The sequence below is a fragment of the Pygoscelis adeliae genome, unplaced genomic scaffold, assembly GCF_000699105.1.
Source record: "Pygoscelis adeliae isolate BGI_AS28 unplaced genomic scaffold, ASM69910v1 Scaffold159, whole genome shotgun sequence".
Taxonomy (NCBI): Eukaryota; Metazoa; Chordata; class Aves; order Sphenisciformes; family Spheniscidae; genus Pygoscelis; species Pygoscelis adeliae.
This window is the reverse complement of record NW_008825562.1, coordinates 873,238-894,811: the sequence shown is the minus strand read 5'-3', so window position 1 is coordinate 894,811 and position 21,574 is coordinate 873,238. Positions and strand designations below refer to the sequence as shown.

At 37.2% G+C, this 21,574-nt stretch overlaps 1 protein-coding gene across 1 annotated transcript in view; it reads left to right on the top strand.

The window, feature by feature from the left end:
- Positions 1-21,574, top strand: part of DIAPH2 (diaphanous-related formin 2) — a 260,532-nt gene that overhangs the window by 160,652 nt on the left and 78,306 nt on the right. Inside the window, 1 exon segment of the mRNA XM_009332394.1 lies at positions 12,569-12,704. Coding sequence (XP_009330669.1) covers positions 12,569-12,704 — 136 coding nt within the window.

Below are 21,574 nucleotides of genomic sequence, written 5' to 3'. Positions count from 1 at the left end.
CCAGCGGCGCTACCACTGTCCCTGATGGGCTTGCCCTTGGCCAGCGGCAGGTCTGTCTTGGAGCCGGCTGGCATTGGCTCTATCGGACGTAGGGGAAGCTTCTAGCAGCTTCTCACAGAAGCCACCCCTGTAGCCCCACCGCTACCAAAACCTTGCCACGCAAACCCAATACAGCAAGTTGGACAGAAATAGTAATAAATGCATCTCCACTTAGTCCAAACATTCAGAAATTGTTAGGCTGAATGACAAGGTGTAGAGTATATGAGAAAAAAATTTCCTGGAACAGTCAATGTTGTTTTTTCATCTTTCGTTCTTCTGATCAAAGTGTATCAGCAATACAGTGAGATTCCTTTGGGTCCAGTTGTTTCTTTTCAAGTTTTTTTCCAACAACATTTTCCATATACGTAAGTTGTTAATTTGTTATCCCTAAACAACAGTAGGAAAGGAAACTATATCGAGGCAGTGTGAGCTGATGCAGTAGCTGACCTTCCTCAGTTTCTTTGTGAGACATATTGATTGCCGTTGGAACACTTCCTACTTTTCCCAGCGATAGACAATTACCTCAGAAATTGACTTATTTGTGGACATTTTGTTGTTCATTGTTTTATGTCTTAAAAACTGTCCAGATACAAAGTTTCCAGTCAAGTAACAAATTAATCTTTTGTCCTTAATTTTTATCAACATCTGTCTGCCTTCATGTGAGAGAGAATAATTATTTTTTGGCCTGTTCTATGATGGAGGAGAAAAAAGCACTGCGTAGTTAGGAATTCGCAGTCTAAGTGACACCATTAAAACTGGCCATCATATGATTGCAAATAGCCAAATCATGTAACCAAATGTTCCTTGTGAGCCATTTAAGTTCATTGAGCTGCAATATAGTGAATCAACCTAGAGATGCAGATAGAAGAAACAGTTTACTTATTTATTATTTTATATCTGCTCCCATTTTATCCCCCGTCTTCTCTAACCAGTTTTGCAGGTAACATAATTAGAGTCAAGGGTGTGGTGAGACAATGAAATAAAGTTTGCATCACTTTACCCCTCTACCTCTTGCAGTTAGAAATCTTGTCCCTCATGGTCCCTGATGGCTGTACTGCTTCTTGCTCAGTTGTGTTTTGTTCTGTTTTTTGGGTTTTTTTGTCCTAAGATTAGGCAGAATATTTAAACCTTTGAAGTGAACTTTTAACTAGATTTTTCCTGGTACTTGTATTGCCTCTGTCTATGTTTACTTCTTTGATTTTTGTGCTTAAGTATGTCTTGATAACCTCATTGTATTCAAGGCATATCACAAGAAATAAGTAAAGTACTTCAGCATGACTTTCCTTTGCAAATGGTAAAAAAAAGAGGGGGGGGGGGGGAAGGTGCATTTATGTTTGTCTTGGAGCTGACGATTACAGAGAAATTGAGTCACAAGTAGCAATAAGGGGTTTTTGTTGGATTGGGTTTTTTTCGTCCTCTTTGTGGTGGAAATAGTAGATCCACTGAATAATAATATACCTTTTATATTTAGGACTATTTTGAAGAAGAAATGTTTTTTAGATTTTATTGATTTAGTCCTTTCTTCCATTGAAAGTAAACACAAATTTCTATTGTCCTTGAGGACAATTGCAACCTGATACATTTTGGTTTGATGCAGTTTCAGGCTCTTATCAAATAATGATTAATCAGTTGCCTGAAGCAAGATGCCAGTTTGTTCTTTTCTGTTTTGGTTCTTCACTTTAACCTGCTGCCTCACAGAGTTTATATCAAATGATCTGAAATATTTTTAATCTGTCACTTTCTGAATGTTTGTTTCTGTTGGTGCTAGAGTATTTAAAAATATCCACCAAATCTGTCATGCCTACATTTGCAAATTGACATAAACTTCCTTTTAATCAGATTGTGTGCTTCGTGGAAGTTGTATGAATTAGATAGGAAATTAGATAGGATATGTTACATTAGATAGGAAATGTTCTTTTTTCTCATACAGTTCTTAAATGTTTCAGGTTTTGTTTGCTCTGTGGGCTCCCCCTTCAATGCAGACAGTCTTAAAGGTGAATTTTGAGTCTAAAAAACCAATGTTGTAATAATGCCTATAATAATTTGGGTAAAATTTGAAGCAGTAACAGGCATCTATGGGCATAGTTGTTATGAAATGCAGAGAAGCTTTTTTCCTTCAGTGAAGTGATTTTTTTTTTTTTAATCTGGTAGACAGTTTTATCAGTGGTTATTGCTTCCCTCACATTTGTGTAAATGCAGCCCTTTGAATAAGGAATTAAATCTTTAAATTACATTATAAATGTACTTAGGGAAAAAGGGTTGTATTCTAGTATAAGTAAATACTTAAGCAGATGTGAGTAACTCATCAACTGGCAGTGTGAGAGATGGGTTCTTGTAAAAGACTTACAAAAGGGCAGTTTATTTCATATCAACACTGACTATTGATTACTGTGTGGCTGGGATCTCTTACAGTAACCCTGTAATACAAGATCCAGAAAGTGAAAATCTCCCCAAAATTGTAAGACACATCAAGTGATCAGTAAACTAAACACTTTTTATTGGGTGACCACTACCCTGGTCTTTCAAGGTTTTATAAGATTGATGCCCTGTACCAGACATCCGTTATATTGCCTTAGTAAGAAAAAACTTTCATCACGGTGGATTCAGCATCTTGAGTATAAATGTATCTGTAAGAGCTTTTCTTTCTAATACTTGCTTGCTTGTAACTTGCTTCAAAGTAAACTTCAAGCTCCGTGACTCAGGAACATTTTTTTTCTGTGGCTTTTTTGGAATGTCCCTTGAATACAGCAGGTCACTGGCTACAATAATATAAATCAAGGACTATACAATACATAAATTAATACATAATAAACATGATTTACTATGAAATGCAATACATAGTCAAACTAAATTCCCAGCTTTCAAACTCACAAATTGAGTTTGTAATTCAGGAGTGGTTTCAAAGAAAGGCTGTATTTATTCATTGTTCTCCCTGGTTATTTGTCTGGGAATAGTTTCCCCCTTCTGCCTAAAAAGTAACAGTTCTTTAATGTAATCTGAAAGATAACAGTTTCTAGCTAGCAGGAAGCTATGAAAAAATAAAGAATAATGAGCAAGAAGTATTTTCTCCAGCAAAATTTCCCAGGAGGCAATATAAAAAATGAAACATTGTCCTTACTAACAGGCAGTATATCGCAAGCCCTTCTTCCCCCCCGCCCCAAAACCCCACAAAAAGACCCTTTTGCAAGCTCTCTAAATTCTCATCTGAGTGTATACATCTAGCTACTGCTGAGGAGATTTTTTTTTTTTTTTTTTTTAAGTCATGATAATGAACAAATCAGGAATTAGGTGTAGGCTAGGGAAGTTTATAAGTAATGGAATCAGAAGCGAAAGAATTCACATAGGAGCAGTAACTCCAACTTTATTAACAAGCTGTTAGTACTGCTAGATAAGTAGCTACTCTATTCATGATATAAAAGGGTGACATTTCTCTTGGAAGATATCCAAAAGATGTAAAAATAAATAATAATAAAAGTAATTAAATTGAACTGCAGTACACTGCATGTGCAAGCACTTAAAGGTAGGCAAGTATAAAATAACAGGCAGCATAGATGGGGTTGGGATTTGTTTCCAACAAGTCTAACTTGTTTTTGTGGTGACATGATTGCCCTTGTGGATGGGGTAAAAGCAATAGATGTCGTATTTCACGGTAGTGATGCCTTTGATCAAGTAATATTTTCAGAAGTAATACAGGAAAACATGGTCTAGAGGAAACTATGAAGTTAAGTTTCCTAATCTTGGTAAGGAACAGGATTAAAAACTTTTCTTTACAATTTTCCATTTGATAGTTTTAAACAGACTCTCCATTCAGTGCTGATGGCAGTGAGTCTAACCGAGTAATCTCATTGTTCCCAGGCTTTATCTTGGAAGTTTATAATATTTAAATGAGGATTTTGAATCCTCATTCCACTCTGGAAACCAGGCATAGTTTGGGAGTTTGACTGTCATAATACTTATGATGTGAATCTAACCCAGATGTTGAAAACCTCTTGTAAACCAGCAGACTTTATTACCTGCTCTAGGTGACTACCTTTGGCAAGGTTCTAAGTCGAAGAGACCTTTCCATAGAAGATGCTTACAGGCTACAGATGCTCACATCTGCACCTAACATATTTCTAAAAAGCTGTCATGAGTTAGAAGGAATCTGACTTCTCTCTAAAATCTCCACAAGGGTGTTTCATATAGTCTTAGCCTCATCATTCTGTTTGTTCATATATCATATTAAGGTAATTTGGTACTTTGAATCCATGTTTGTCTTAATTGTGATTTCGGATTGATCGCTGCATTATTGCATCTTCAATTAGCTTGCTGATGTTGTAGTAAATCATAGCTCATTCACTTCCTTAAGTTAATATTTGCTTGCTTATCACATTTAGGAAAAGCAAGCTAATAGAATTGGATTATTCTGTCAAAATATAATATGAAGCATGAAGTGGAAGGTGTAAGAAACCTCAAGAAAAATTTGCAGATGAATAAGCGTATCCCTTCAATGTTGGGGTTTTTTTCCACATTTATCATTTCTTTGGAGTGTAATGCCACACAACCTCTAGAACACTTTCTTCTGATCGTCCATCAGCCCTGTCTTGAAGGAAGCATGCAAAGTCTTTCAAACCCAGGCAGTTTTATTTTGTTATTTAAATACTTTATATCAATATTTATCAATATCAATATTTATCTCAGTTGCTGAGGTGAGCAGCTCTGGTGCCGGGATGATCCGCAGCAGAGCGTCCTAGCGTTGTGCACAGGGGGGGTTCCTGAACCGGGGGAGCTGAGAGACCTGCCAGGAGTTGGGAGCTCACGCGACAGTGGCTGACGAGACCTGGGTAGGGCCAGGACCAATGGCGGCCAAGTCCTCCCCCCCCATAAAAGAAGCCCTTAGGGAGTGCTAGTGACCAGGAGCGCTGCAAATAGGGTGGGCAAACGGGTGTGGCACATCAGTTTGCACGGCAGGGTGTGCAGGAAGGGTGCTGAAGCTCTGCCAGCTCAACCAGGGAGCAATGGTATCCACCCTGCAGAAAGCCATGGCCTCTCTAAGCTCTGCACCCACCATGACTGATGCAGCTTCCCAGACAGAGCTGTGGTGGGAACACGCTGCCACCCAGGTGTCAGGCTGCAGGGTGTGCCCTGCTCGTATGCCAGTACCAGGCGGCAGCAGTGAGCACACCTGTGGGAGGTGCGCCCAGGGAGAGGAACTCCTCTGCTTAGTGACAGAGCTCCGGGAGGAGGTGAGTGGGTTGAGGAGTATCAGGGAGAGCGAGGGAGAGAGGTAGACTACTGGAATCGCACCCTGCCTTCCCTGACAGGCAGACAGGACGCATGATACGGAGGATTCCCTGACTTAAGGGATGGGGGCAATGGCGACAAGTTCCTGCCCGGCGCGGCAGGCGCATCTCCTCTGTGACTACCCCACCTTCCCAGGTGCCTTGGCATAATAGGTATGAGGCTCTGCAAGTGGAACCGAACAATCATGAGGACAATGGTTCATCTAGTTTGGAGGTGTCGCCGAGGTTAAGTTGGCCTACGCCCTGCGTCAAAACTGCTTCCATAAAGAAAAAAAGATGGGTCGTTGTCATAGGAGACTCCCTTCTGAAGGGAACCGAAGGCCCAATATGCAGACCAGACCCACTTCTTAGGGAAGTCTGCTGCCTCCCTGGGGCCCAGGTAAAGATGTGAAGACAAAAATTCCTACCCTGGTACGGCCCTCAGATGATTATCCATTATTGATTTTTCAGGTAGGCAGCGATGAAGTTGCAACCTGAAGTCCGAGGGCAATTAAAGAGGCTTCAGGGCCTTGGGATGACTGGTTAAGGGATCAGGAGGACAAGTAGTGTCCTCCTCTATCCTTCCAGTTGCAGGGAATGATGAGGGAAGAAACAAGAAGAGCCAACCTATTGATTTGTTTTTCCTTGATCCAGAAAGATCACTTTTTTTGAACAAAACAATAATTCATCTGCTGTGGGCCTTTGTTTCTCTGCTCAGATTGTACCCAAAACGGCTCACATTTGTTTTTCTAGGATTTTTAAAATTTTTTTTTATAATGACAATAATACAGTTTTGTTGGTGTGTAAGTATATATTTCAGCTCTTCTTTTTCAGGAATAACCTGAATTAGGCATGCATGTTTATTCTGGTATCCAAATAATGATTTAAAGGAGCTATTAAAACAGTCCCAAATCTGTCCACTTGAGGGGTATTTAGTAATTATTCAAATATATATTGTTAAGTAATTGACATACAATATAGTTTTTCATTGGTAGCCTTGAACTTGATTCAGTAAACACTGAAAACCTCTTCCACCTTATGCTGCTGGACAGTTTTAAGTGTTTTTGCAACACAGCCGATTAGCCGGCAGCAAAACCCTTCTCCCTACCTGAATATACAACAGCAGCTACACTTGCCAAAAAACTTATTCTGTAATGGCATGCCAAAGACATTTCAAGTCACATGTAATGGCCCTGATGCATGAACCATGGAGCAATATCCCAAACATAATCTTTTCTACTTACTGTTTCATGCCCACCCATCAGGAAATTCAATTTGTCTGCTCTTGTTTAATACCAGCTCATTGCATCTCTTTTCCATTATTTTCATAAAGATAACAAGGTATTTGAATATGTTATCCTCCAAGAAATACTCAGGAAAGGTCTTTCTTTTGTATGTAAACTGATTGTTCAATCTGCTGTATTTTAACTCTCTTTATTTCTGTAGATTAACTTCAGTTAATCTGAGTTCGTTGTTCCTAATGAGTTATGACTGAAAAAGATTATTTTATTTTTTTTTTCGCTGGAACTTCACATATTTTGCAGTTGCAAGGCAAATTTAGGGAGGGCCTGAGGGATCACAGGCAGCCTTCATTATTGGTGCGTGACCGCTTTGTAGCCAACTGCATCTTTAATATCCAAGGAGATTTGTGCATTACAGTTTGTTTTCTTTCTTCTTGTTTTTAATAATTTACCTTTGAGAGTCTATTTACAACCATGTTGGTGTGTGAATATCTGTTTGTCTCTCAAAACTTAAGATATGTACAGAATGCAAGAGACACATTAATTTTTTATTTGCTTCTTAAGGAAACCAAGCTATAAACTGGCAGTCCTGAGTACAAGAGCCTTACTTCAGTGAATCCTAATAAACACAAGGGGGAACATCAAGCTACATGCCCCTTCAGCTAGCTCCCTTAACAAGAGGGAATATTCCTTGCTGAATCTATTTCTCTGCTAGGAGAGACAATAAATTGGTTTTGTTTTTATTAAAAAAACCAAACAACTCCACACTCAAACTTTCTCTAACTTTTAATTTACAGTTGAATTAGCAAAACTGCATGCTGTTGTACACCAACGAAAAATACAGGGGGTCATGAATAGCACATCAAAAAAAGGGGTTGTATACATTAAAATATTTATGAATGATGAGATTCACTTGAAAATTATTTCAGTTTTTGCATGCACTTAGATGTTTTGAAAAGACAGTATCTAGATGAATACTTTTCAAAATGTTTTCCAAAGCTGTTGGCAAGGCTTTTATTCTTAACTGTGGATTGCTTCTTGCTTTGTGACATTTGTCTGATTGGTAACTGTTATATTAGTTTGCTTTTATCCTTTAAGGAATAAATATAGTTGTGTAGTGTATACCTATGAACACCAGTATGTACTTTGTCACTGTTGAGCTACTTTGCAGTAACAAAACTGCTGATATTCCCCCTCCACGCCCCCTCCCCCCCCCTTTAAAAGCAATGCCAATTACAGAGCTAATTTTTTTAGTATTCAAACTGATCTCTACCTTTTAGTGATCAGGTAATTTAGCCTGCAAACCTACACAGAAAGGATATCACTGGCATTCGAAACTTAAGAGTAACCTGATAACCCGAAATAGCACTGTTCTGTATTAGAAGTCCACTGAAACTCAGGAGTTTGGAAGATAATAGGTATAGAGGAGTATAAAAGTATGCCAAAGAAAAGAGAGGTGAAAGCATGAGATGATGTCCAGACTTATTTTAACTTAAGGCTTAACTTTAGATTGGTGGGGCCCAAATAACACCGTGGTAAGGCAGGTGCAGAATCATGTTGCCTTTGTATTAGAAATTGTTAGGCTCGTCCACAGTCTGGAAGTCTAGAAAGTGAAGAAATAGTAAAGAATGAAGTAATCGAAGCCACATGAGAGAGAAAAATAACCCTTTGCAGTAAAACTGTAGAAAAGGAAAGTTAAAGGATTGGTGGTATAATTCAGGCAGAGCAAATGCTATAGAAACCACTATACATCTGAGTCAAAATTCTCTTTACCTTTATTTACAGCTTTGAAAAACTATGATCAAATTTGTTAGCAATATTAATTCAAATATAAAGTATGTTTATAAATACAGATGAATATTTATTTTGCTTTCTGCACATAACTTGAAACATCTGGGAGTATGTTCTTGCAAATGATTTATTTCAGGCTTTCATCCAACTCTGACTAAACGTACAGTAGTAAATGACATAACAAATAGGAAATGGTTAAGAGTCAGACTGCCTGATGGAGAGTAATAACAAACAAGTATGTTCCAGGTGGTTTGGTTCTGAGACACTTTATGAATGAAAAGGGATTGCATGCACTAAACGATGGTGATGATTCAGATAGATCATCCTTGTTCTTTTTTTCACAATATTCATTTTGAATTGGTATGTAGATGAAAAGAAGGTATGTTAAATTTCAAGGAATGTGGCATAAAACTATTTGGGTGGGTAGGAGGTTCAAGAGAATTGGGGATGGCAGGAAAGAATCCACTAAATACTAATCAGAAATACTAGGGCTGTTAGCAAGCACTTACCATACAGATGAAGCAAAGCTAAGAGCGGATAAGATGCTTTTTTTTTTTTTTTTTCTCTCTCTAGAGTAACCCTTTTATGTTGTTATGAAAATGCTTCTGAAGCTGTATGTGTGCAGTGCTGCATTGCAGTGTTAGTTCTGAAATGGCCGACCTAGGGACCAGGAGCCCCAGAGGCGTGTTTGTGTGATGCCCTGCTGGGGTTTCTCTCTCCTGCCTTGCAGAGTGCCCAATTTGACCACTGCAGAAAGTGCCAGGTGCTCATGCCCCTTTGCTGCAACCTGTGCCTGTTGTAGCAACAGGTTGTTTTGAAAAGCTCTGGTATTTCAGGTTAGCACTTAGTGGATTTTTTACTTGCTGTCCCCAACTCTTCCTTTATAGTCTCTGGAAAGAAACTATATGTGAAGATACTCTAAAAGCATTTATGGTCTGGAAGAAAATAAAATACTAGGAAATGTGCATTTTGAAGAATAATGGACAGGCCCCTCTGGCCTCTCTGTGCTTCCTGTGCTGCATGTGTTGGAATGGTGGGTTTTGGGTTTTTTGTTTGTTTGTATGTAGATATGCATGTATACGAAGGGATGGGTGTAGGTAGATGAAGATAGGCACTCTCGCACACAGTTATCAGTACTTTGTTATTTTACCGTTCTTCAGGAAGATTAAACCTTTCTTTTGAATGGCTTTTGTTTGAATCATCATTGGTAACCAGCATATTTTATGAACTGCAATCTGTATTTTCATATAATCTCCCTTCAGCTGGGACTTGTAGAGTCTGGCTCAAAGTGAATTTCCAGATAGAATAACTTTAGAGCTTGTTTAGTTCAGTCTACTGCAGTCTTCCTGTTAGAAAATGTGACAGAATCTATGATCTAATCATAGTATGTCAATGGCTAGTGGGCTACTAGTTCAGCCATGACATTTCTTCTTTGCTTTCTCTCATAAGATTGTGGGCATTTACTTTCATTACAGCCGGTGAAGTTGCAGTAAAATGAAATCTCTGTCAAGTGTGATTGAATGTGCAGAGACAGAACTGTCCAAAACCAGAAAGGATAAAACATTGATTTTCTCCTTTAATTCTCTTTTCTCTTTTCTGAAAGAAAAGGTGTTTCTCAGTGCGATTGGTTATGTGATGGTACAGCAAATGCAGTTCTTTGTCCAATTTTCAAGTGCATCCACAAGTAATGTCACTGGTAGCTGCGGTATCCAGCATCTCTGCAAAACAGCTTCAGCTATTATGGAAGGGGCTCTATGTAGTATTTTACCTCAGTATGCTCTTTGAAATGGCATATGCACACTGAAAAATGCTGTCCCTTGCTTGAGTGAGCATTTGGGAGTCTTGGATTACCAAATACTGATATAATTTATATAAATCTTAACCCTTAAAGGTGCTTTAGATAGGATTTTGGTTTGGAAGTGACAGTCGTCCGTAGTTCCTTCCTAGCATGTGTGCAGTAAGGTGAATAGGCATCTTCATTTTTACACATTTGAAATGTCATTTCTGAGGAATATATTGAACTGTGTGTAATATGAGTCTGCCCCAAATTTCTTAAGGAAATTTTACATGTGGAATAATAACTGATATATTGTCTTGGATATTTACAAAGACATCCCCAAAGAAATCTTCTTCTTTGTTTGTATTTGTGAACATACATGATTTTCCTAGTTTTAAGGCATGATTAAATTGTGTAGGAAATAAAGTAAACATTGACATGGAAACCATTTATCTTATGCCCTGTGCTTAGTAAGTATTTGACTGTTCAGCTTTTTAAGCTGAAACATCATTAATGAGCATGTGCTGTGTTAATTCTGGACATTTTTGGATCCAGTATCTTCTTTACTGTTGTTAGTACTTGTTGGACATGATGTGCTGGGACTCCCAAAATCACCTGGACCTACAGTACTTGTAGGTAGAGGATGCTAGTATACTGTGAGTTGGAGAGGAAAGGAAGCAATAAATCTGTAACTGTTGTGAATATAAATAAGAAAATTATCCCTGACGTTTATCAAGTCTGTCTGTGACATGAGGTGAAATTCCATCATGATGGATTTCAGTGAATTTCTTCATGATAAATGAATCTTAGGAAAGGCGAAACTAAGGAGAAATTTAGGATCTCAGGGAACAGCTTAAGGATATTCAAATATTTCTCCTCTTTGAGAGAGCAAGCAATGTAATAGGAGTTATGAAGGTATTTGTGCAAAGAAGTGGTGAGTAAGTGTAATGGGTTTGCGTGCCCAGGTGCTGGCAGCGGGGGGCTGCAGGGGCCTCCTCTGTGAGGAGAGGCCGGGGCTGCCCCGTGCCAGACACAGACGGTTCCGGCTGGTTCCGGATGGCTCCACAACAGCCCCACCGCAGGGCACAGCCGATCCCAGCAGTGAAGCTGGTGGTGCCTGTGTAAAAACCTGTTTAAGAAAGGGCAAAATGTTGTACGGCAGTGAGGAGTGGGGGGGAAAAGTGTGAGGAACAGCCCTGGGAGCACCAGGGCCAGAGAAGAAGAGGGGACGGAAGTGCTCCAGGTGCTGGAGCAGGGATTTCCCTGCAGCCCATGGAGAAGACCCACACTGGAGCAGGTTTATCCTGAAAGACTGTAGCCTGCAGGGAGGACCCGCGCTGGAGCAGGTGAAAAGCGTGAGGGGGAAGGAGTGGCAGAGAGGAACTGTTATGGACTGACTGCAACCCCCCATTCTCCCCCATCCCCGCTGCATCCCTCAGAGTGTGTGTGTGGGCATAGAGGAGTTGGGAATGAAGGAGTGAAGTTGAGCCTGAGAAGAAGGGGGAGGGGGGAGAGGTGTTTTTTGTCTTTGTTTCTCACCATCCAACTGTATTTTAATTGGCAATAAATTAAATTGACCTTCCTCAAGTGTTTTGCCCTTGACAGTAATTGGTGAGCGATCTCCCTGTCTTCATCTCAGCCCGTGAGCTTCTCATCTTATTCTCTTCCCATCCTCTTGAGGAGGGTGAGAGAGAGAGTGGCTAGGTGGCTGTCTGGCAGCCAGCCAAGGTCAACCCACCACAGCAAGAAATCGAGATTAACCTCCTTTGGAAAAGGAGGATATCTTCTAGACTGGATGGAGGCAAGACCATGGGAAGTGATTTTTTTGTTCGTTTGGTTTTTTTGTTTTAAGCCAGGGATGTTCTCTTACGTTTGCAGTTTTTAGTTTGGTAGGTTGTGTTGACTCAGATACTTCAGATTTGGAATTTTAATCTACAAATTCAACTGTTTTCCATTACTTTTGATGTGTTTTGTGTATGTAAGTGATCCAGACTGCTTTGGATATTTCAACAAAAATGTCTGAGGAATTGTAGCTTAAATTTTAGTAACTGAGGTTCAATTACTTGTAATTGAAGTCCATTATAGTGGGAACTTGGCTTCATCCCCACTCATCCCTCCTAACAGCAAGATACAGGTTTAAGTTAGACTTACAGTATTAATAGAAAAAAAAAAATACAAGCATGCTAAAAAAATTTGGAACTTTTTCATTCACCATAAATGCAAAGCTATTTCAATTTTCATTCTTCTGATTATCTAATAATGCTAATGTGTACAAATACTATGGTAAGTTATGTTCCCTCTAAGGTTTCTGAAGATGCTTGAAGCGTTGGGTGCCAGTCCCTGTTTTCCCACTCCCCCATTGGACATAAATACAGTATCTGTGCAAACAAGGTTACTTTTGTTATTCTTTCTAGTTTTCCTCAGTATATAGACACCCATGTTCATTTTATCTAATGCAGGAGGCATTAAAAGAAAACAACAAAAGAAGAGAAATGGAGGAGAAAACGAAGAGAGCCAAATTGGCAAAAGAGAAGGCTGAACGAGAGAAACTGGAGCGACAGAAGAAGAAGCAGCAGTTGATTGATATGAACAAAGGTAAGACATCACTTTTAGTGGAGAGATTTGTTAAAAGAAAAAGTAAGTAAGGAGTAACAAACTGAAGGCTATTCCTGATCAATATGAAAAATACTTGCTGTCTGCTTTGAAAGCTGAAAAAAAAGGTTAACTTTTTCAGTGAAAATTCTGTTTTGGTTTAGCTTACCTGATCCTGTAATTCCGTATCTGCCACTTAATGTGTAATGTTCCTTTCAAGGCGTTCTGTTGTGAATTATTGCCTTGTTTTCGTTTGTAGCAGTTAATTGATTTTTTTTTTTTCATATGGATTTACTTCCAAGAAGGAGTATCTTACTTGCTTTGTTAATTTCATTCTGTAAACGTCTCTATAATCGAGGTAGTGTGGCAATTAACGTCTGTCTTTTTGGGCTTGGAGGCTCCATGTTATAATGGATGTTCTCCCAACAGTCCTATTAGAAGCTAGAAAATCTGGTTGAGCTTGGAGCCTAAGTACAGAGTGACATTTCAGCATGATAAAAAGCAATGTGTTGAGCTTGTCAGCTGTGAGAATATTGTATTTTGCATGAGGCCACCCTAAGAGAGAGTAAAGCAAGAATGCAGGAGGAATCAGGTGGTCGTGATATTGATGCTGTGCGGATTCCCAGAAGGTTGTAAAATACAGGCTTTATTCTTTACCTCTTTGACTCCAGAAGGCAAGTAGAGGTGGTAAAAGTGTACACTGGATTATGCAAGAGATTACTTGAGGCTGCAATTTTTTGTTCAGTTTCCATGTGTTTGTGTTAATCTGCTAATCTGACCCAGCTGTAAAACACTTGTCCTTTTTATCCACTGAACAGACTAACAGGTACATACTCATGGCAAAATGCTGTTTGTTTTTTGGTTGTGATGAACTTTATGGAAGATGTGATGATGTATTAACTTTGTGTAAGGATGATGTTGCAGTAAACCATATAATTATGACAAACTAACATAGTAGTATGCTGGAGATTGATCGAATGGGGGTAAGTTTAGAAATAACACTGCCTTTCAAGGGCATATATACAGCATCTGTAAAGTCAGTTTATACAAGGATGAAAAATACCGGAGAAATACTAGACCAGGCAGACACACTCACTCCAACATATACGAGGATGACTGTGGAGGTGAACACAGAGCCATGAAGACAAGGTACTGGTCAGAATTTCCATCACTGATAATGCGGTAGTGCAGAAATACTGTCACGTAATACTTATGATGCTGTTTGGTGTCACATATATTTAGAATGCTAGTATTTCTGGCATATCACTAAATTTCCCATCACTAGTGAAAAATCTATGACTTGTGTGTGGACAGCCAGCCCTCAAGGTATGTTAGCCAGCCAACCTTCCATTCCTGTTTGGCAACCACATTTCTCTAGAACCTGCAGTTACACTTGTATCAATATATCTTACAAATATATCATCTATTTAAGCATTAATTTGCCAGACTGAATCATATTTACAATGGTTTCAGCAGGTTGTGCTGTTTTATCTTTCTTGACATAAGTATACAAGTGTCACAACTTTGTGGTTTTTTTCTGCTCAGAAATTTCACAGTTTAGATTTGGTAAAAATGGGCAACCCATATATAAACCTGCAAAAACAAGGAAGTGGACAAAGTGAGAACAAGTTTTATTTACAAGTGAAGAATCTTTCTTCTGTCATCACTATATACGTACTATTATATTTTAAGAAATCATAAATTAGATTTGCTGTTGTATTTGCTGATTGTGATAAATTGTTTTTCCCAATACTTCATTTTTTGCATTCTGAGTTTTAAAAGTGAATTTATATTAATGTACTGTAATTTGTATGCCATGATAGAAAACAAATTATTTATGTGGGAATCTTTTAAAAATTCTCGTGTGTTTGTGTACATAACTTTGCCACAAAGCCTCAGAGTTTTGCTATTTATTTGATTGATTTCTGTTGTTTTTGAAGTGACTTCCCCAGGGCTGGTTGGAGGGTTTCTGCACTGGTACCACAAATCCTATTATTTTTGGCCTTGCTTGAAGTGGCAGTGACGCTGCATGGAATATACTGTAGCATAAGTTTTAGTGAACAACTCTGTTGCTTTGTATAGATGAACTTTGTATGTATAAACTTATATATATATATAAAGTTATAAGCCTGCTTATAACTTTACATATATAAGTTTATATATATAACTTTATATACTGACCATGCTTAGCAGTAACATAGATACCTCCATATAGTGATAGCATTTTGCTTTTTTTTCTGAAAGGCTTTTCCTATCAACAGATGCAACTAAAGTTTAATTTTGCATTATACTTCTTTTTTACTGAAACTGCAAATACGTGAATAACTGTACATGGCCAAATGCACTGAAACTGCCATTTAAATAACTAACGTTTCTAAACCAGTGACAAAAAGTTAGTTTAACACTTCTAAAATATTTTTTCCAATATTTAATTATATTGAAATATCCATTTCACATATTACAACTCTATTGCCATGGTAGGAGGCAAGGGGATCGCTCCATCCACTGGATTCCACAGCATTGTTACTCAATTAACTGTTTTTGCCAAGTAACTACTCTTTTTTTTCTTGATACATCTACTTCTGCATGCTCATTGCTGCTTATATAAATAGTTTGCAAATTTGTCTAAGTGAACGTGACACAGAAGACTTAGAGGAAAGAGGCAGATGTCCTCTCAAGCTGTCATTTTGACAAGGTGATTTTCACCCAAAGGGTGTTTTAACCTAACTCTGTTTCAGTTATTTCTCTAGCTATATCTTAAAGAATAAAATTCTAACGCATTGCTACAGCCTTTCAGGTCAGAGCAATAGGGTTCCTACATTTCCCAGCCTTTTAGTGTGTAGTTCTATAACAAGTATTTTTTGCTGTTACCTGGTTACGCAGCTACAACTTTTTTGTGGCCACTGGCAAATCCAGATTAGAATTAATTAGAATTAATTAAATATTACAATTACTATCTGTTCCTTGGTGTAACTGAGAGAGCAGAAAACTGCAGTGTGGCCAGAATCAAGGACTGTCCTGTATAATTCCTAGTTATAAAGTAACCTTAGAGTTGCCAATATTTTAAAGACCAGGTTACTCAGTGTGGTGTTTTGTGCTTTGTGTAACTGAGAGGCCACGTAAATGCTGTGTGTAAACTGATATAAATCCTGCTAAACATTCCAAAATGCGTAAAGATAAATGTAAAAATATAGAAAAGCTCTCAACTCCATATAAACTTTAAAGTGATTTACAGTGGACAGCATCGTACAAACTTAAATAATTCTAAATCTTAAAACACGTCCACATTTCAAAAATACAAATTTTTTTGATGCAAAATTGAAAGTGGGCTGATAGGTGAAAAAATCAACATACACTGTCTAATATAGGAAAATACAGTAGGAACTTATCCAACATGTACGCTTCTCTTTGCCTCAAGAAAACTTCATTATATCAACGTGTATTATGTTTTGTAAATAAGCACAGTAATACATACAGAAGGGTTAAGTGGTTAAACAAAACTAAATATTAAATGAGACTAAGATCTTCTGAGCCTGTGGTTTATCTTGAAGTCAGTTCTATTGGAAATTGTTTCTTCAGTTGTAGTCAATGGGTTTGGCATTATTTGGGATAAAATTGTTGATACAAATGAGCTGTTTTGGACGGAAAAGGCTGTGTAATGGGTTGAGTCAAAGGCAACTTTTGTGACTTTCTATAAAAGCAGTATGATGGACAAGGCGTTATGGAGTACTCAATTTATGGAACACCTCAAAATGTCTGAGAAATATTTTCAGAATTTAACACCATTTTCCCCTATCTGTGACATGCTCAAGCAGTTTTAGAGGAAGCTATTAATATCCATATAAAAGTGGTTGTTTAAAGACTGATTAAAAATTACAATTAAAAAAATCTTATCAAAATTGTTAGAATTGGTTGAATTTGGCTGAGAAGTAAATTTTTTATTTTGACATGGAATTCCACTTTTATTTGTATTAATGTTTTTCAGAATAAATTTTAAACTCTTCTTAGTGAAAAAGTGTATTTCATATATCGTTGATTTAAAACTACACCTTAAAACAATTTATAACGAGACATGTTGTTTAATATTAAAACCTCCATTTTAAAAATTCTGTTAATATGGATTTCCCATTGTGTAGTACCTGAACATCTCTCACTGATGTGTGGTGCAGTCAGTCTGTAATACAGTCAAAGCCATAGCAAGATGGTCTGGCAACCGTTGTACTCTGTTACTTCCAGACAATGCTAGTGTAGGGTGGTCAGCTCCATCTCCTCAGCTGTAGCGGTAGGGCTTGGGAATATTTGGTCCTTTCTGGTGTTCTTTTCACTCTGCTATTACTTATGCATCTGTTTGTTACGCTTCCCGGACTAGAAAGGTACTTCTGTTTGCCTGTTTTCCTGGAGTTTCTATGGAGACATAGAAAGACCTAAGTGACTTACCCACATGCCTAGAGATCCCAAATTTCAGTCTAAATCACAAACCATTCTTTCTCATTACAGGAGAGGAATTCTGTAGGAAAAGGGCTTAACAGTCCCTTCTCTTCTTTAGCATTCACTAGCACTATGGAAAGAGAACATTCTTTATAGCTGTTTTTCAGCAGTGTTTCCTATTTTTTGAGAGCTGTAGCAGACTGGGCTACGATACATTTGTACGTAGTCTTTCATGACTTCCATCTGATTTAACATCTGCAAAATTCTTGCAGCATTGCTTCCATGTGCATATCTGAACAAGAGAGAGAAAAAAAGAACTGAAGACAGCTTTCTAGGAGCTGAAAAGCGTATAACAGCAATTCTGATGCAAATGTTATTTAATCAGAAACAGTTTTGCTCTTCATTATATCTGATTACTATGGCAATTAAAATCACCTTTTAACTACCAGTATTAGGATAAAAGATAGAATGAGCTTCCTCAGTCCCAATTAGTATTGAATTAATTGTTTTGAAGACATATTAACATTCTCCCCTACTGCAGATGAAGATAATGGAAATTAAGTTCTGTGCTAGTGGTTGATGGATATTCCTACTTTCCCTTTTCAAGTACTCTTATATAAGAATTCATATGCTATTTATTCAAACTGGTATGTACTAGTATCAGCAATAATTCTGTTGTGTTTCCTTGAAGTGTTGTTAGACTTGCATTGACCATTGCAGGATACAATTCCAGAAGGTTACTTTTGCTACAGTTTTCTAATGATTCTGTGCTTTCCTGATTGTTATGTCTTCCTTCTATGTCCTTTAGCATAAACAGAAATCCATACTAAGTTTATTACGAGATACATACCATTTTGTACATGTCTTAGCCTTAATCCATTGGATTTATGTATTGGCTATTGATCGCATGGGGTACCTGGAGTGATAAAACTCGGGGCTTACTTACAGATTATTAGTCTGTGGTGCTGGATGCCAGTGAGGCAAGTGTTACAATTCCTTTGGGAAGTCATTATCTTTCATATTGATGTCGGTGGTCTGTTTGAATATGCTGCACTCTTCCTGAAATAAAATATTCACAGAAAAAAATTGGATGGAGATTTACATTATGCTTAAATGTGAGCATCTATAGAACCAGAATGAGGTTCGATTTTTCTTCTCCGAAGCAATTATGCACGAGTTGCTCAAAATTTTTTAAGATCTGTTTATGTAGCAGTTTGAAGCCATCTTGAGAATGGGGGGGGACGTCAAAATTACTGTAAATGTTATTAATATGGATCAAAACCAGCTCAAGAGAAATGCAAATAGATGTGAGCATGGACAGGAAGTTAGAAAGAAATTACAACTGAAAATTTAATCTCACCTTTTAAAATTTTGCACTGGAAAAATTTCTGTTTGTTTGTGGCATATGGTACCTTCCAAGTAAACTGGTTTAATGAGTTAATTTGTCGGGGGGGGGAAAGAATTATTAGGCTCTGAAATCTGAGGTTGGGATAATTACAGGTGAAGAAAGGCAGAAGAATTGGATTCTTTTCTCTTAAAAGTAGGTTTCTTGGGGACTATTTACTGAACAGTAACAAGTGTTAACTTTGGATGGTTGTCTATGCAAATTCAACTTTTCCTTGGAGAAAGTATTCTTATTTCAAAAAGTTATTGTTGTTAATTTTGAAAATACCTGTAATATTCTTTATCTCAAAGTAATTGCTATGTAACATTATATTCATATATTTCATAGAACTTCCAGTGTTAAAAAGCATTTCTGAAATAATTTAGTTGATCAGCTAACTTTTTCTGTACTATAAGGCTTGTTCAGGAATCAAATAGCAAGGAGGAGAATTGCATATAGAACTATTGTGAAATGGAAGTTTATTTGATTGTAATGGCAGGACAAGTTTGGTGACTAACTTCTGTCTTAGTGGAATGATTATGTTTTTCTGTGGTTGTAGTATCTCATTTCTAATAGAACTGTTAAGATGCTGTCTTCACAAGAATAGTTTTCCCAAATTATGTAGGAAAGAATATCATGTTGAAAACCCTCCCAATTGTTTAACAGTAGTATACATAAAGTTAACTTCATAAATTAAATAGTGATCATTTGCCAATATATATCATAATAGATCTTCACTAATAATTTTCCATATAAAGTATTGAATAATGAAATGTTATAACACTTTGAAAAATGTTAGCGCAGTTTTGTACCCCAATACAATCATTGTATTTAAAGGTAATTTAAAAGGCTGATGATAAGGCAATGTATACTTAAAAGGAAAAGTTCTTTAAGGCACCAAAGGACATTTATTTCAATGATAAAAGCCTATTTCTTCTCAAATGTAGAGGTCTAAATTAACTTGAACTTTATGGCGTTGATTTTAGTGGTTCTTTGTTAGTTGTATAATCAGACTTTCAACTTGAAGTTGCTGGCCAGTGGTGAGTCGTGCAATCCACTGGTAGAAGATTTAAAAAATTCTAAACATATTGCATTTCATCTTTTAAATGTGCAGCAGAAACAAAGACTCTGCTTCTGGATTTGTATCCAGAAGATACATTTTTGTTGAAAGCAGAAAGTACAAATATGCTTGGGTTTTTTAGACATTGCCAGATGGGCAATAAAGGTAAAAGTGTGACTTTGCAGGTCTGGAAATTTAGAATCTAAACCTAGAGAGACATCATTCGGTGTCATATTCCATAAGGTGAGGGCCATAATGTAGTAACATTTGTCTTGAGAGTACAGAATGTTCAACTTTACCACATAAAAGATGATTTTCAGAGAGCCATCAAAAACTAAAAACAAAATATCTCTTTAGACAATGAAATACTGTAGTAATGAGAAACTGTCAGCTAGAAACTGCAGAAAAGTCAAAGAACTGATAGTTGGTCTGTACCAGTATAACAAAATAGGTAACTGTATTAATGAGGAAATTTATATTCAAGGTTGGGCTCTAGACTATAAGTAAGTTCTGAAATGATGTGTGGTTTCTGCTATCTTCTGTATTTTTGTAACAATATACTCTGTAATAATTATTGTTTTGAGTGAAGTTTTCCGTGGTTGCAGTAGGACTTGGCTAGTCAGTAGTTCCCAGGTAAATCCTGTGACATATCAGGGTCAACAGTAAATTTCCTGTTGGAAACATCTTGGGTTATACATTCTAAATTCTGGTGCCTGTGTTATATTCAGATTCCATACTTGTCCAGTCCACCTGAAATTGGTTAATCATCACGAACAACAACGTAGGTTTCAGAGCCACTTTGGAATCTGTGTAGAAAGGATTCAAAAACATGGACAAGTTACAGCTTGACGTTTGCCATGGCATTTTTCTTTGTACACATTCTTAGTAGGAAAAGTCCTGAAATCGCATGCTTGACTTTCCAACCCCTATTGAAAAAGCTAATTCACAAAAATGAAGTTTAATAAAGATCCTTTGAAGGAATATTTAATTTTTTTTTCAAACTGGATGTATTGTGAGGTATCATGTTAATAAATGAAGTTTGGCAGTTTAGTCTGAACTAATTGCTTCCCTTTTTTTGAGATTAAATGTGTGATAAAAGTAAATGTACACTGATAGGGCAGTCAGGAGCTGGCCAAGAATTCTGTAAGATGAAAGATAATTGATTATCATATGCACACGCAGTTATTTTTGCTCTAAAATAAAATGTATTTTCAAAAAGTTTTCTTTCTTGCAAACTCTAAAGGTCAACTACAGAAGTTTTATTTTAAAAGGTAGAAAGGCTCATATAAAGCAATTACTGTCTGATAAATATTTTGTTATGTGTCACAGAGAGGTTTCTTTGTTACCTATTTGACTTTACAGTTGTCATCCCAAAATGAATTTAGGATCAACGTTGGTCGCTTCTGGCTCTGGCACTGAAAGCTGATATTTTTTGTGGTGTAAATTACTACAGTTAGCTAAAATTGTTTTGGGACTTGAAATAATTTAAATATAAATTGAATGCTGTCACTACAAGATTAAAGAATAATAGTTAAAAAAAAAAAAATCAGCAAGAATATGTAAGAAATCCTGATTCCTCAAAAGGAGTTCCCAAGACTGGTTTCTTCCCTAAAATATTGGAGCAGTTGTTCAACTATAAGCAATTTTTAAAAGAAAATTATTTTCTAATGCTAAAAGCATTGATGATTTTGTTCTGCCTTATGTATCTGCTCATCATATGAATTAGAAGTTGCTTAGTACTGTAACTGAAATGTAGCCTTTAAACAGTAGTAGAACTTGATTACAGATGCATTTAATTGTTTAGGTATCATATTGTCATTTTTCTTTAATTTTTTTGAGCTGCACAATCTTTTCCTTCCCACATAGAGGCAATGTCTTCCCATTTGTTACTAAGTAATCCATGTTAAAGCCTATTTTTTTAAGTTTAGTGAAAGTCATCCTTGCAAGGGGCATAAGTCCATTCAGAATGAGGCCCCAGGGGTAATGCTGATGCATTTCAAA